The 14,753-nt window shown below is 48.6% G+C and overlaps 1 protein-coding gene across 1 annotated transcript in view; it reads right to left on the bottom strand.

Annotated features, from left to right (window-relative positions):
• map3k1 (mitogen-activated protein kinase kinase kinase 1, E3 ubiquitin protein ligase) overlaps positions 1-14,753 on the bottom strand; it is a gene marked incomplete at its 5' end in the record, with an annotated part of 46,004 nt that overhangs the window by 19,171 nt on the left and 12,080 nt on the right. Inside the window, 6 exons of the mRNA XM_084442179.1 lie at positions 950-1,071; positions 2,290-2,438; positions 2,653-2,769; positions 3,676-3,876; positions 4,005-4,220; positions 4,600-4,750. Coding sequence (XP_084298305.1) covers positions 950-1,071; positions 2,290-2,438; positions 2,653-2,769; positions 3,676-3,876; positions 4,005-4,220; positions 4,600-4,750 — 956 coding nt within the window. The remainder of the gene's footprint in view (positions 1-949; positions 1,072-2,289; positions 2,439-2,652; positions 2,770-3,675; positions 3,877-4,004; positions 4,221-4,599; positions 4,751-14,753) is intronic.

Genomic DNA, 14,753 nt, shown 5'->3' with positions numbered 1-14,753 from the left:
GCTGTGTTGTGTTGTGTCTGGTGCTGTGTTGTGTCTGGTGCTGTGTTGTGTCTGGTGCTGTGTTGTGTGTGGTGCTGTGTTGTGTCTGGTGCTGTGTTGTGTTGTGTCTGGTGCTGTGTTGTGTCTGGTGCTGTGTTGTGTCTGGTGCTGTGTTGTGTCTGGTGCTGTGTTGTGTCTGGTGCTGTGTTGTGTCTGGTGCTGTGTTGTGTCTGGTGCTGTGTTGTGTCTGGTGCTGTGTTGTGTCTGGTGCTGTGTTGTGTTGTGTCTGGTGCTGTGTTGTGTTGTGTCTGGTGCTGTGTTGTGTTGTGTCTGGTGCTGTGTTGTGTGTGGTGCTGTGTTGTGTGTGGTGCTGTGTTGTGTGTGGTGCTGTGTTGTGTGTGGTGTTGTGTTGTGTCTGGTGCTGTGTTGTGTCTGGTGCTGTGTTGTGTTGTGTGTGGTGCTGTGTTGTGTGTGGTGCTGTGTTGTGTCTGGTGCTGTGTTGTCTGGTGCTGTGTTGTGTGTGGTGCTGTGTTGTCTGGTGCTGTGTTGTCTGGTGCTGTGTTGTGTGTGGTGCTGTGTTGTGTCTGGTGCTGTGTTGTGTCTGGTGCTGTGTTGTGTCTGGTGCTGTGTTGTGTGTGGTGCTGTGTTGTGTCTGGTGCTGTGTTGTGTCTGGTGCTGTGTTGTGTCTGGTGCTGTGTTGTGTCTGGTGCTGTGTTGTGTTGTGTCTGGTGCTGTGTTGTGTTGTGTCTGGTGCTGTGTTGTGTTGTGTCTGGTGCTGTGTTGTGTTGTGTCTGGTGCTGTGTTGTGTCTGGTGCTGTGTTGTGTTGTGTCTGGTTCTGTGTTGTGTGTGGTGCTGTGTTGTGTCTGGTGCTGTGTTGTGTGTGGTGCTGTGTTGTGTGTGGTGCTGTTTTGTGTGTGGTGCTGTGTTGTGTGTGGTGCGGTGTTGTGCCTTGTTCTTGTCAGAACTCACAGATAGACATGCAGTGGTGGTGCAGCTTGTTCCTGCAGCCCTCCTCACACACGGTCAGACTCTCCTCGTCCAGCATGTCCAACAGACAGATAGGACACATCTGCTCCTCCTCGTCCTTCAGACTACTGACACAGAGGGAGAGAGAGAGAGAGAGAGAGAGAGAGAGAGAGAGGATGAGAGAGGGTGAGAGAGAGAGGGTGAGATAGATGGAGACAGGCTAGAAAACAAGGCAAGTTTGCCTTAATATCTGTGCAGTTTAAGTATTAAGGAGCGTACATTTTGAGGGGCTATAATTTATTAAAATGTATTATTTAAGCAATAAGGTACGAGAGGCAGTACTTTGTTGTGAATAATGTGCAGTTCAAGGGTGTTAGACCCGACGCGCAGCGGAGGAACTGTACATTATTCACTGTACTGTACAGTACTGCCTCCCGTACCTTATTGCTTTTATAATACGGGTTGCCAGCGAAAGTATAAATAGTAAACAAAGACAATGACTGCCTTTCAGCACAACATCATTTTAACAATGTTTTGTATCACATTTCAGTAACGTTAGAGAAAATAGTCCTCGGTGTGGCTGTTGCTATGCAACAGACATAAACAAAGGGCGCGTCTCTGATCAAAGCCATCGCCGGTGCTACAGAACCTGCCGGGGCAGTCCCAAAACGTCCTGACACATAACCCTAACCCTAACCTGCCGGGGCAGTCCCAAAACCCCAGTCCCAAAACCCCAGTCCCAAAACCCCAGTCCCAAAACCCCAGTCCCAAAACGTCTGGACACATTTTCAAACAGGCTGTATTTGGATTAACAGATCACATATTCGGAATTTACATGGTAACTTTGTGTAAGAAGGACATTATTACAAAGTTGATAAACTAACACAGTCCGAGAGATTGAATTAAAGGTCTGTTATATTTGGAATGCTGTCAGTGTAACAGGTGCATTCATTTCTAACTGAGATGAGGCTCTAGCGAGATTCTACAGGACTTTATACTCAACACAGTTCACCCCGTGACTCACTCTCAACCAATCAGAATGCTTGATTTAATCTACCCGTATTATAATATAGTTTATTATAATTCATCCCTTTAAAAATGGAAAAGGGAAGGAAAAAAGGGAAGGCGTCCTTAAAACACAGGCTGCATGAGTGTTTTAATTTCACAGCTGGAATAACATTTCAATGTTTGTCTTCTGTTTCGGCTCCCCAATGATGAATTGTGCTGTAAATCTAAAATACAGATATTCAGGACGACCTTGCATAATATGTTGTATTGAATGTGCACCCATGTGTCCTGTGTGTGTCTTGTGTGTGTGTATGTGTGCGTGTTGTCCAGCCCACCTGCTCTCGTTGCTGGAGGTGGAGGTGTTGGAGGGGCAGGCTGTGTGGGAGCTGGACATGCGAGACACAAACTTCTGGATGGTGTTACGGGAGGGAGCCTTGATCCGCGAGCTGCGCCGATTGTGGTACTTCTGGAACAGGCTCTCCACCTGGAACCACAGAACCACAGAACCCACGGATCAGTCATGAAGCCAATCACAGGTCATAGGTCATTCGTGAAATAGTCACAAGTCAACTTCCGGCCGATGGCATTGTAGGACTATTTCCTGTTTCAAATCTCATTTAACAAGCGTAGTGATTATTGGTAAGACAGGAAGCCTTAGGGTGGTAAGAGGATATGGAGGTTGGTTGTGTGGAAGTTACCTCGAAGTTCTTGAGTGTTTTCCTCCAGAGCAGCGGGTCTGAGGGCTCCAGCTGGAAGACCCTGAGCATGACGAAGAGGACATGGATGCAGAAAGCCCCCCTGCCACAGCTACAGGTCTATGGGGAGGGGAGGAGCAGGAGAAAGGGCTTAGATGGAAGTGGGTGCATGTTCATACACTCAGACACACACAACAAATTGTAATACTCATCATTGTTGTTTACAAACAGGTATGTGCTTTCTCTCTCTCTCTCTCTCTCTCTCTCTCACACACACACACACGCACGCACACGTATAAACATCAAATCAAACTTTATTTGTATAGCGCATTCCATACACAGAGGCAACACAATGTGCTTGGATCACACACACACACACACACACACACACACACACACACACACACACACACACACACACACACACACACACACACACACACACACACACACACACACACACACACACACACACACACACACACACACACACACACACACTATTCAACAGACTCCAGATCACTCGTTAAATGGTCAGTAAAATCCAGGAGAGTTCAGTTTCAACTTCAGTGATTTAAACTCCTCCCGTCAGAGCGGATGACGCCTCGCCCTTCCAGCTCAATACTCAATGACTGGGTAAATAAAGAGAGGTCGTCAAATGTTCAAGGGAGGCAAAGTCTTGGAACTTTGGGGTTCTCAAAATCTATTACTGTAAATGCAACTCAGTGAGAGCTGAGGTCCTTCCAGTCGGTTCATGGCTCCAGCTCCCCTGACAGTTGAAATCCATCAAGCTTGTATCAAGTAAACCTGCCCACAAAAGTCTGATCATGCCTGATTTCCAAATCATTAGGTACATTAAAACAATATAGTTGCTGCACCAGTTTGTCCTTTGATATGAATTTACAACCCCCTAGCCATCATTTTACATCTACAGATGTCTAAAGTAGATCTTTGGACATGATTGTTGGGCAGGAGTTTGCAGAGTTAGATTAAGATGCCTTCATTGGGTCAGAATGCATTGCTTACCTGTGGGCCAATGAAGACCCTGTATTTGTTGTCGGGGCTGTCTCCTCCAATCAGGAAGGAGTTGGGTCCTATTTGCTGCAGCAGGTAGAGGCGGGCCCGCATGACCTTGTTAACGCGGCGACTGGTCTCCTCTGGGCTGTAGGGGGAGAAGCCGTCTGGGGAGGGCGCTCTCCGAGGGGGCGTGACTCTGCCACTCTGAAACTAAACAACACAACCAAGGTCAGAGCCACGTCTGAGCATCGGTCAACCCAGGAAATGTGATACGCTTGTCTTCTTCCTACAGTACAAGTGGTCAGCTGGTCAGCCACGTTGACAAAGCGTCCACTTACTGGTACAGGGGACGCCCTCTTCCTGCGCACCCCCGGCGACTCCGCCTTCACACAGGTCCTGCCAGAGGAAGAGGAGGAGGAGGAAGAGGGGCCAGGGGAGGGGCTGCGGCGGCCCCGGCACTGGGAGGAGGAGCCTGTTTGCGAGTCGGCTCCAGCCTCGGACCCCTGGCGGCCCGCCTCGCTGCCGTCCAGTCGCAGGGGGAGGGGCTTGACCACCTGAGTGGGCAACAGGGAGGGTGGGAGATGAAACCATGAGTGGTGGTGATGAGTGGTGGTGATGATGGGTGCTGGTGACCTAGCATTAAATGTTATGGTTTTTCTGTCTTTGATGATAATATTGTAAAGAAAAATGCTTATAGCAGCGTATTGCAGTATAGCAGTTGTATAAATAGTTCTTATGTGTAATGAGAAGTACATTGCAGAGATGAGACGTACAACTGTCATGTTTGATACAGATTTTGGAAGAGAAACTAATGAGTTAAAGAACATCTTGATACGTCAGAATAAATCTTGCGACAGAGCCGACGATAGCGCACCAACTCCTCATGGGAAGCCGGCGCCACGTGCGCGCGTGCACACAGCGTTCCCAACTCACCACGGGACCCCTCCTGCTGCGCCGCTCCAGCCACTCGTGCTTCCAGGTGGGCATGCAGGTGGCCTTCAGCTTCTCTCTGATCATGCGCTCCTCTGGCCGGTCCTCCATCTTCTGCAGGCCCCGCAGGGTGTCCTTACTCTCCATGTCGCGACTACAGAGACGCAGGGGACAGATATCAGAGAGATCAGGCGAGGAACACGCATCACACGCTAGCGGACGCTGTGATGACGGGGCATACCTGATGCTGTAGGAGAGAGTTGCCAAAACTTAATTCTTCTTGCTGACATCTGGTGTTTAATTTCTAATATGCTGATTCACAAACCAATTCGGGGAAAGAGTTGCGCAATCAAAAGTGAGATGCGTCCATCACATGGGAATGGGATCACTTCAGAGACACAATCACTGTTGATGCAAACATACAGCTTTGGGGAAATTGACCACTGTCGATGAACGTTTCATGGCTCCCTAGCACAGCACTACTAAACCATCTTCATCAAGCAAACTTCTTCAGCTGCCTTTCTGTCAGAGCAGCACCATAAGTGTGGGGGGGACCACATATGTACTTCATTGGTACAGTCATACCTCCCCCACGCAATCCTCACAGCAAACAAGCTCTGAAGGCCTAGTCTGTGTAGAAGGCCAGTCTGTGTAGAAGGCCTAGTCTGTGTGGAAGGCCTAGTCTGTGTAGAAGGCCTAGTCTGTGTAGAAGGCCTAGTCTGTATAGATGGCCAGTCTGTATAGAAGGCCGGTCTGTATAGAAGGCCTAGTTTGTGTAGAAGGCCAGTCTGTGTAGGAGGCCTAGTCTGTGTAGAAGGCCTAGTCTGTGTAGAAGGCCTAGTCTGTGTAGAAGGCCTAGTCTGTGTAGAAGGCCTAGTCTGTATAGAAGGCCAGTCTGTGTAGAAGGCCGGTCTGTATAGAAGGCCTAGTTTGTGTAGAAGGCCAGTCTGTGTAGAAGGCCAGTCTGTGTGGAAGGCCGGTCTGTATAGAAGGCCTAGTCTGTGTAGAAGGCCTAGTCTGTGTAGAAGGCCTAGTCTGTGTAGAAGGCCTAGTCTGTGTAGAAGGCCTAGTCTGTGTAGAAGGCCTAGTCTGTGTAGAAGGCCTAGTCTGTGTAGAAGGCCTAGTCTGTGTAGAAGGCCTAGTCTGTGTAGAAGGCCTAGTCTGTGTAGAAGGCCTAGTCTGTGTGGAAGGCCAGTCTGTGTGGAAGGCCTAGTCTGTGTGGAAGGCCAGTCTGTGTGGAAGGCCAGTCTGTGTGGAAGGCCAGTCTGTGTAGAAGGCTGTCGGGGGCTTCAGAACAAATATTCCGCCTCAGGCGAGAGGATGTTATGATAAGGAGCTGCGGCGGTCTGATCCTGTTAGATTTACAGAACATCATACCAATGAGACCTGACAGCATTGTTCAGATGCTTTGTGAACGAGTCCCCTTCCAGCACCAAACACTCCCACTGCTCGCTCGCTCTCTCTCTCTCTCCCTCTGCCTTCAGAAGAATGAAGGAGAAGTCACAGAAAGCACCCCTCCAAGTCCTTGGGACTGGTTGATTAGGCCCAGTTCTGCACCTGTAGCAAACTTGTTGTAAGTGTAGAGGCCATTACAAGCCATTATTATCTGGGAATCTGGGAATGTGATTTCACATGGACCACAGACAAATTGAGTACAAGTAACCACAAGCCCACAACGACTAGCAAGTCCTTGAACAAACACAGATCAGTAGTGCACATTCAGGACCTTCCACTGTGAATATCACAAACTTACCCCAGTCCCAATGCCACCACTAGCCTATAAGCCCACACAAAAGCAACTGGGCACGCAAACATCAAATGTTTCTGTGAAAGAAACGGTTGGGTTATTTTAGGGTTGTCAGCAGCAAATTAAAATCAGAGGGTCAATCTCATTAAATCAATTATATCAGCCTTTCCTCTGAGAGGGAACATCTCTCAACTGGATACCGTTGTGGCGAGCCCCTCGACTTAACGAAGGAGTGAAACCCCAGCGAGGTGGATCCTCTCCTGAAAAGAAACTCACCCATGGGGCGTCACACGCAGGGCAGGGCCAGCTGTGGTCAGCTTCCATCTTTAACGGAGGCTTTAATCAATGGCTCTCCCCTTTGGCCTTTTCCGTTGGTCAATTGAATAGGGGAAAGGCTCACCCACCGCGGCTAACGAACGTTGTTCCGACAAAAACAAGCAGAGCGTTGTTGGTGGTAGGTGGGACAGGAAGAGAGAGACTTCCTGTTCTGTGCGTACTTGTTTGAAACAGATTTAAAATGTACCAACAAGGAATTGAACTGGCTCAGCGGTGAAACTGAGTTCTGTGTAGACTGTGAACGTGTCTAGTGTGCATGTTACCATGTTGGATTTGACCTCTGTGTGGTTGAACTGTTTGTAAACAGAGGGGAGCTCAAGTTTGCAGGCCAGAGACATTGCATGGGCTTAGGATGAGCCGTCTAACTCTTCAAAATGACTCCCTTAACATGCTTTCCTGGGTTTAAAGGTTTGTGTTACATAGGCCTATTGGCCATAGGCCATTGTTTCAATGGGTTTTCCCTCAAGTGTAACATTTCCCTCAAGTTTAACGTCTGCATTTGGTTCTTGCTTTTGATATTTGTATGGTGTTCTCCAAACTAAAATATACTGAGATACTAAAGTACTAAGACACCATTCCATCTCCTATGAACCATGGTATAGAAAAGTAGAAAAAAATAAGTTCAACTATTTCTGTGTCAACAAATGAAAAGATACCAACATACTTTCTCGCAAACCTATTAGTGATGCTTAAAATAGTCTTCGGCTGACAACTTGTGAGTCAAATGGTGAAAATATCATCTAGGTGTAGCATTCAAGCGCATAGTGAGGAAGTGAGTGATTAAGGAGAGAGGCCCCTCTCTACTGGTAGTGGGACCAGACCTCTTCAGAGAGGCAATGAGTGGGGGACAATGAAACCAGATAGCAGGAGTTTACCATCTTTACTCTGAATAAAAAGTTGGCGGTGTGGCCGTCCCTTCACCTCTCAAATAACAGCTATCCCACAGTGCCGTGGGCCGGGAACAAAGGGCCATTGTGGAGCTGTGCAGGTGGGACATGGAAGGGCCGGCAGGCTGGGAGTTCATTTCAAACCTCCACGTAAGCCGAGACTGCGTCACTCACACACTCACACACACACACACACACACACACACACGGTTCAAGGGCACACACACCCTTTCTCATGGGCCACGGTGCTCCCAAAACTCAGGTTACTGTTTCACACAATCCCTGCCTCTGCTGGAGGGGACAGTGGGGGGACACAGAGGACGGCAGACTGAGCCTGGTGTGTCTTGTACAAGCAAGGCTGAGAGAGACTCAACAACACCAGTAAACAACAGGGCACAGAGCTGTTCCCAGACAAAAATAAAGCACCTCAAATGAATGTAGGCCAAAGTAAAAGCAGAAGAAAAACAAAAGGACAAATCCACACGGTTTAAACGCCCAAAAGGTCAACTAACATATACCACGAAACGCAGCTGGATAAAGATTCAATTCCAGGTAGCCTAGCCGTTAATCAATCAATGACACATTCAGAGATTCAGTGTCCGCCTATAAATATTGAGTTGAATCTGGTGCTGATATCTGAGTATTATTTATGTGAGGACAATTGACTAAGCCCTGTACAAAGCGTGACAAACTGCAGGTTATATCACCCTGGTGTCACAATGGAAGTGTGTGAGTTTGTGGGATGGGGGGGGGGGGGGTTGCTTAGGTGAAACTCTTGATTACAGACGGCTTGCATCATTACCATGAGGTGCTCGATCTTAAGATGCTTACTCATTGAAGAACCCCTGTCAAGGCAACTGAAGTATGGATCTAACTGATCAGGTATCCTGACCTGGAGGCCCCAATACGGTGCCAAAGGTCTGAGGCGTTACTGCAAAATACTATGACCAACAAATCTGAACAGGTTAATTCAGCACAAATGAAACAGACAGGACTGCAAGTTGACCAGAGACCCTCATTAATGTTTTAACTTGATCAGAATAGCTTCTAAATACAGCACTTTACTAATGATCTGAGCTGATGTGGTTTCAGTATTGGCCATCTGACTGATGAATCTGCCAACTTTACCCATTAGCCTTAATAGAACTGCTTGCAACACTTTTGCAAAAGTTTCTCCTGAAAAGGCAGTTCCAGAGGCCTTTGTGATCATGCATATTACATGCATTGTAACATAGTGGAATTATTTCTGACAAAGTGTGACTGTGTTCCCACAGAATGAGTCCAGACCTGCGAGTCCAGCGCCCACTGAAACCATTGAGGGAAATTCTGCTCCAGTGAATGTTATCTTCAGCATCAGGTAGCTGCCCACACGTCTCATGAGCTGGGAGGGTGTGGGGGGCAGAGAGCCATATGAAAGTGGACATTTCAGCATCCATCACAAGCCTCTCTTTCAAAGGAGACAGAGGTCTAAAGAACAGTCTCAGAGCCACATCGATTCAGAGGAAAATGAATGAGGGGGGAAAACTAAGAAAAAGTCAATTTATTACACAACTAGAAGGGCACTCAGAAAGCGCAGATGCATGTCGTCAGCATGTGCAGTAACATTAGGGTAGGCTACCGATACTTAAGAAGCCACAAATATAAAAAATCTACTGGTGGTGCATTGCAGTTCATACGGAGCTGGACACAGCTGGGGCCGGCCGCCCGGGGGCTCTTCAGCTCTGTTCTCTGATGGATCTGAGCTACCTAGCTAGCTGGAAGCAGTAATCTAGCTAGCTACCAGCATACTTTAACTAGCTAATTCAAAGCAGTTGATCTTCACCATGATGCATTGATTAAATTATTTCAGTCCTTATACCAGCAAAATATCTAGGTAGCTATCTAGCTGAATGAATCCTTCCCCGTATGATATCTATTACACTAGAAGCTAACTAGTAGGAGTGGATCTGCCTCGTAATTATGATCCGCTCCAAAATTGAATGGGTTCTTCCTTCGCCCATACTACAGTTTCCACATCGTTTCATGATTTTTTTTTTTGCCATAATCCTACTGACAGACTAACTAACTAATCGACTAACACATGCCACTTCATCCTAGGTAACTAACAGACGAACACATGCCACTTCCTCCTAGGTAATCATTGACCAAGATGAAAACACATCTTCTAGGGCTATGCAACAATGTGCTGAGTATTGATTTACCAGCCCCTCGTAAGGAAAATATACAGAACAAGACAGGGAATGGATAGAATAGGATAGAATTCAATCATCCATACATTATTCATGTTTTATACAGATTTAAAATGCCCTTAAATGTCCCTCAAATCCCTGTGATCAAATAGCCTACAAGCTCTGCTCTAATAGATGTTGCTGTAGCCAGGTGGTACACAGCAAGTATCGCACTAGTATCGCATCGCACTGTATCATGACACAGTTGCATCATGACCTATGTATCGGGACATGTATAGTGAGGTCCTTTCCATTGTACCCAGGCCTAATATCTTCACGTGTAGCCGGCCTGTTTGAAGATCAGTCACTGATCTCAGAGCTGCACTGGGGGCTGTATTCTGACATCAACTTCCTCTTTAGGAGGCAAACAGAACTGAGGTTTGGGCAGAAGAGGGGAAATGACCGTCAGCGCAGATATCCTGCCACACGCACCAGTAAACCACTAACACAGAAGTATGTCCCAACATCCGTTTCATATCATGTGGAAGGCTCACGAAAACAGCATGACCTGGGATGTTCTGCAATATACTGAATGACGCATTTTGCAAGTTTAACACCCCACATTAATACCCTATCAATTAACATAAAAGTAGGTAAGACGAAGGGCAAAACCAACTGAAGGTTTCAATCCCATAATCCCAAAGCAAAGAGGGAAGGCGTGTGTTCTGAGCCGGGGTGGAGGATACAGGACAGACAGGAGGGGCGGGAGGAACACTAGTGTTGGGGTGGGTTAGGGTTATGGTTCACTCTGTATTGGCGGTGAGGACAGAACTGTATTCGGTGGGCTTTCCAAAGGTGATGATAGGCAAGACCCCAGCATTGAACAGCCTGAAGGGGTGGTGGCCCCCATGGTCCAATTGCAGGTTTATGTTAGTTACCTATTCCAGCCACCCATGTCAGAGGTATGAATTCAGTTAAATGTAAAGTGTTATAAAACTGCCGAAACTGCACTCTTGGTGTACCTTGCAGGGTGTCCCTCTGGGTTAACTAAATCTACACCGGACAGGCTTGAATAACCCAACTAATGTAAGATTTTTCACTATCTGCTCAAATTACCTGGAGTGATGTCACAGGGACAATGGGTTGACCTCATGTGCTCTTTAGTGCTGTGAAATCCCCTGAATACAAAACAGATTTCAAAGTGTCCTTGATTCCAAAAGAAAATACAGTACATACATAAACGAACAAAAGGAAATGTTACATTTAAAGGTCAATGTGTCGTGTTTTGTGTTTTCATAACCATTACATGAGAAAATTGACAAGATATTTTTGTAAACCAACTTGGGTTTGGTCATTTTGGTCTATCACTGCAAAATATTATTGACCTCTTAAGGCATGCAACTGGACTCTACGCATACATCTCCCAAAACAGGACATGTAGTCTGAATATAGATTTTATTTTTGGAGGTAATCTGAAGCTTTCGTTTTATAGTGCTTCTAAATTCAGAATTTAATGCCAGCAAAGACTTGTAGAGCATAGCCAGGCCTGCTTCATCAGTCCATCAAACTTCTAATGGGCAAAGTGACAACAGCATTTAGAAAAACAGTTTGTCTACATACTTATAGGCCATGCTGCAGGTGGCAAGTGGGAGACTTGTGTGATGTGTGACTGTGTGTGTTTGTGTTTGTGTGTGTGTGATGTGTGACTGTGTGTGTTTGTGTGTGTGTGATGTGTGACTGTGTGTGTTTGTGTGTTTGTCTCGCTCAGCTCAGCGCCCACTGCTTGGCTCTGGAATGTTGCTGGAATGCAGAGAGATTCCTCCCACCCAGAGCTGCTCAGCGCTTGGTCCCCACTGGGGGGTCGAGACCCCCCCACCTCCCCCCCTTCTCTCTGCCCCACTGGGGGGTCCAGACCCCACCATCTCCCCCCCTTCTCTCTGACCCCACCATCTCCCCCCCTTCTCTCTGGCAGGACGGGAGGCCCCAGCAGCCTCACCTGGGCCCTGCTCTCAAACCAGGCCAACGGGCCCGCTGGGGCCTCCCATTCTCACACTTCCTCACACACATGACTTGTTTTAGCCGAGAAAAACAACATTCAGAGTCCGAAAACTTTCCTCCCAAAGAAAAAAGGCTTCAGTTCCGCATGAAGACGGAGAGGAGAGCATAATGAATGGCTGGGCTGGTGGGTGAGAGTTGCAGTGAGATGTTCCTAACACCCCCCCTCCACCCCGGCCCTGAAGCCCCCCGACCCCCTCCCTGACGCCCTCCCTGACGCCCCCCAACCCCCCCTCCCCCAGGGCTTCGTCCCCCAGCATGTCAGTGTGATTGTGCGTAGTGGCCTGACGAGCAGACACTCCATTAATGGCCCACCAGCCAGCGCACTGGAAGTGGAGCATGGCCTCCGGAGAGGAGGAGAGGAGGGAGAGAGGAGGGAGAGAGGAGGAGAGGAGGAAGGGAGGAGGGAGAGAGGAGGGAGAGAGGAGGAAGGGAGGAGGGAGAGAGGAGGGAGAGAGGAGGAAGGGAGGAGGAAGGGAGGAGGGAGAGAGGAGGAAGGGAGGAGGGAGAGAGGAGGAAGGGAGGAGGGAGAGAGGAGGGGAGGAGGAAGAGAGGAGGGAGAGAGGAGGGAGAGAGGAGGAAGGGAGGAGGGAGAGAGGAGGAAGGGAGGAGGGAGAGAGGAGGAAGGGAAGAGGGAGAGAGGAGGAAGGGAGGAGGGAGAGAGGAGGAAGGGAGGAGGGAGAGAGGAGGGAGAGAGGAGGAAGGGAAGAGGGAGAGAGGAGGGAGAGGAGGAAGGGAAGAGGGAGAGAGGAGGGAGAGAGGAGGGGAGGAGGGAGAGAGGAGGGAGGAGGAAGGGAGGAGGGAGAGGAGGAAGGGAGGAGGGAGAGAGGAGGGAGAGGAGGAAGGGAGTCATGAGGCAGGATGAACACTGGTTTTAGGGAGGAGGGGAAGGGGTGGATTCAATCTCTCTCTCCCTCTCTCTCTCTCCCTCTCTCTCCCTCTCTCTCCCTCTCTCTCTCTCCCTCTCTCTCTCGTATATCCAAGCTTTGACAATCCTAATGCTGGTGTCACAGGCAGGTAAAGGACACAATCCAAGACACTCATTTGATGGAAACAAACTATGCAAAAAAAGATCAGTCTACAAAGCAAGAAAGTGGTACTGTAGCAAGTTATTGTAATCATTCACTCTGAAATCTGAACATTTCTAACGATGCAGACGTCTCACATCCTCCATCCTACACATCCTCCATCCTACACATCCTCCATCCTACACATCCTCCATCCTACACATCATCCATCCTACACATCCTCCATCCTACACATCATCCATCCTACACATCCTCCATCCTACACATCCTCCATCCTACACATCCTCCATCCTACACATCCTCCATCCTCCACATCCTCCATCCTACACATCCTCCATCCTACACATCCTCCATCCTACACATCCTCCATCCTACACATCCTCCATCCTCCACATCCTCCATCCTACACATCCTCCATCCTCCACATCATCCATCCTACACATCCTCCATCCTACACATCCTCCATCCTACACATCCTCCATCCTACACATCCTCCATCCTACACATCATCCATCCTCCATCCTACACATCATCCATCCTACACAGAGACAAACTACTACAGACACTAACAGATATATTGAGGGTCAATTGGAGTCTTATGATTGAATACATTCTTTCTAATGAGACTCCAATTGCCTTTTTTCAATTATATAATTTGTAGCCACTCCCTCCTCCCGTTTGAGAAACGCCAATTAAGAAAACAAAACCTGCCTTTAAAATGTAGGGTTGAAGAAAACATAAGTCACACTGCTGTGGATAGTGGTCATACTGAAGGGGAGGGGTCATACTGAAGGGGAGTGGTCATACTGAAGGGGAGTGGTCATACTGAAGGGGAGTGGTCATACTGAAGGGGAGTGGTCATACTGAAGGGGAGTGGACATACTGAAGGGGCGTGGTCATACTGAAGGGGAGTGGACAGCTGCTGGTATCTAATCAATCTGACCGGCAAACATGGCAGGTGTTAAATATTCACTCTGCAGCCACACAAGTACAGGCTAAGTTCTAAACAGACGCCTTCAAAGGTGAAACTGCAAAGCGAGCGGTACTTTTCCCCTGAGTTAATAAATACTTTTGGTGGATAGATACATAAGTGGTACAAAGTACTCAAAACCACATGGCCTGCTGTGTGGGTATGGGGCAGGTCTCTTATTAGCCTGCCAGCGCTCATGGACGGGCCTTGACTGGAACCTCTCTACCGAGGAGCCAGCTGTTGGACAGGCTGGATATTGCATTTTGCAAACCGTGTAATCGTGGTATAACTCGCCATGACGCATTCTTCACATGGAAAGACAGCTCCTGTGTCCAGCATGTAGTGGGAAGCACCCCTGTACCACAGCAGGTTCATGGGATGAGCTGGGAATGTTCTCACGCTGGTGAGCAGGTGCACATCCATTCACAAAAGCACTATACTTTGTACGCATAGTATCTTGATAGACTAATATTTGGATTTAGCATGTGTATTCTAGCAGCGTAGAATGGGAGTCTATAGTTTATTAACTGTATATGACTCTTGCGTCATTCCTATTCCGGGAGCTCCTGGGTGCTGCGGTGGAGGAAGGGCCTCGGAGGTGATGCGGTGGAGGAAGGGCCTCGGAGGTGATGCGGTGGAGGAAGGGCCTCGGAGGTGATGCTCCTGGGTGCTGCGGTGGAGGAAGGGCCTCGGAGGTGATGCTGGTGTCATGCTGCGGGGGAGGAAGGGCCTCGGAGGTGCTGCTGGTGTCATGCTGCGGGGGAGGAAGGGCCTCGGAGGTGATGCTGGTGTCATGCTGCGGGGGAGGAAGGGCCTCGGAGGTGATGCTGGTGTCATGCTGCGGGGGAGGAAGGGCCTCGGAGGTGATGCTGGTGTCGTGCTGCGGGGGAGGAAGGGCCTCGGAGGTGATGCTGTTGTCGTGCTGCGGTGGAGGAAGGGCCTCGGAGGTGCTGCGGTGGAGGAAGG

This window comes from Borostomias antarcticus (assembly GCF_949987555.1).
Source record: "Borostomias antarcticus genome assembly, chromosome: 8".
NCBI classification, from domain to species: Eukaryota; Metazoa; Chordata; class Actinopteri; order Stomiiformes; family Stomiidae; genus Borostomias; species Borostomias antarcticus.
The sequence above is the reverse complement of the archived record's forward strand: the minus strand, read 5'-3'. Positions and strand labels throughout refer to the sequence as shown.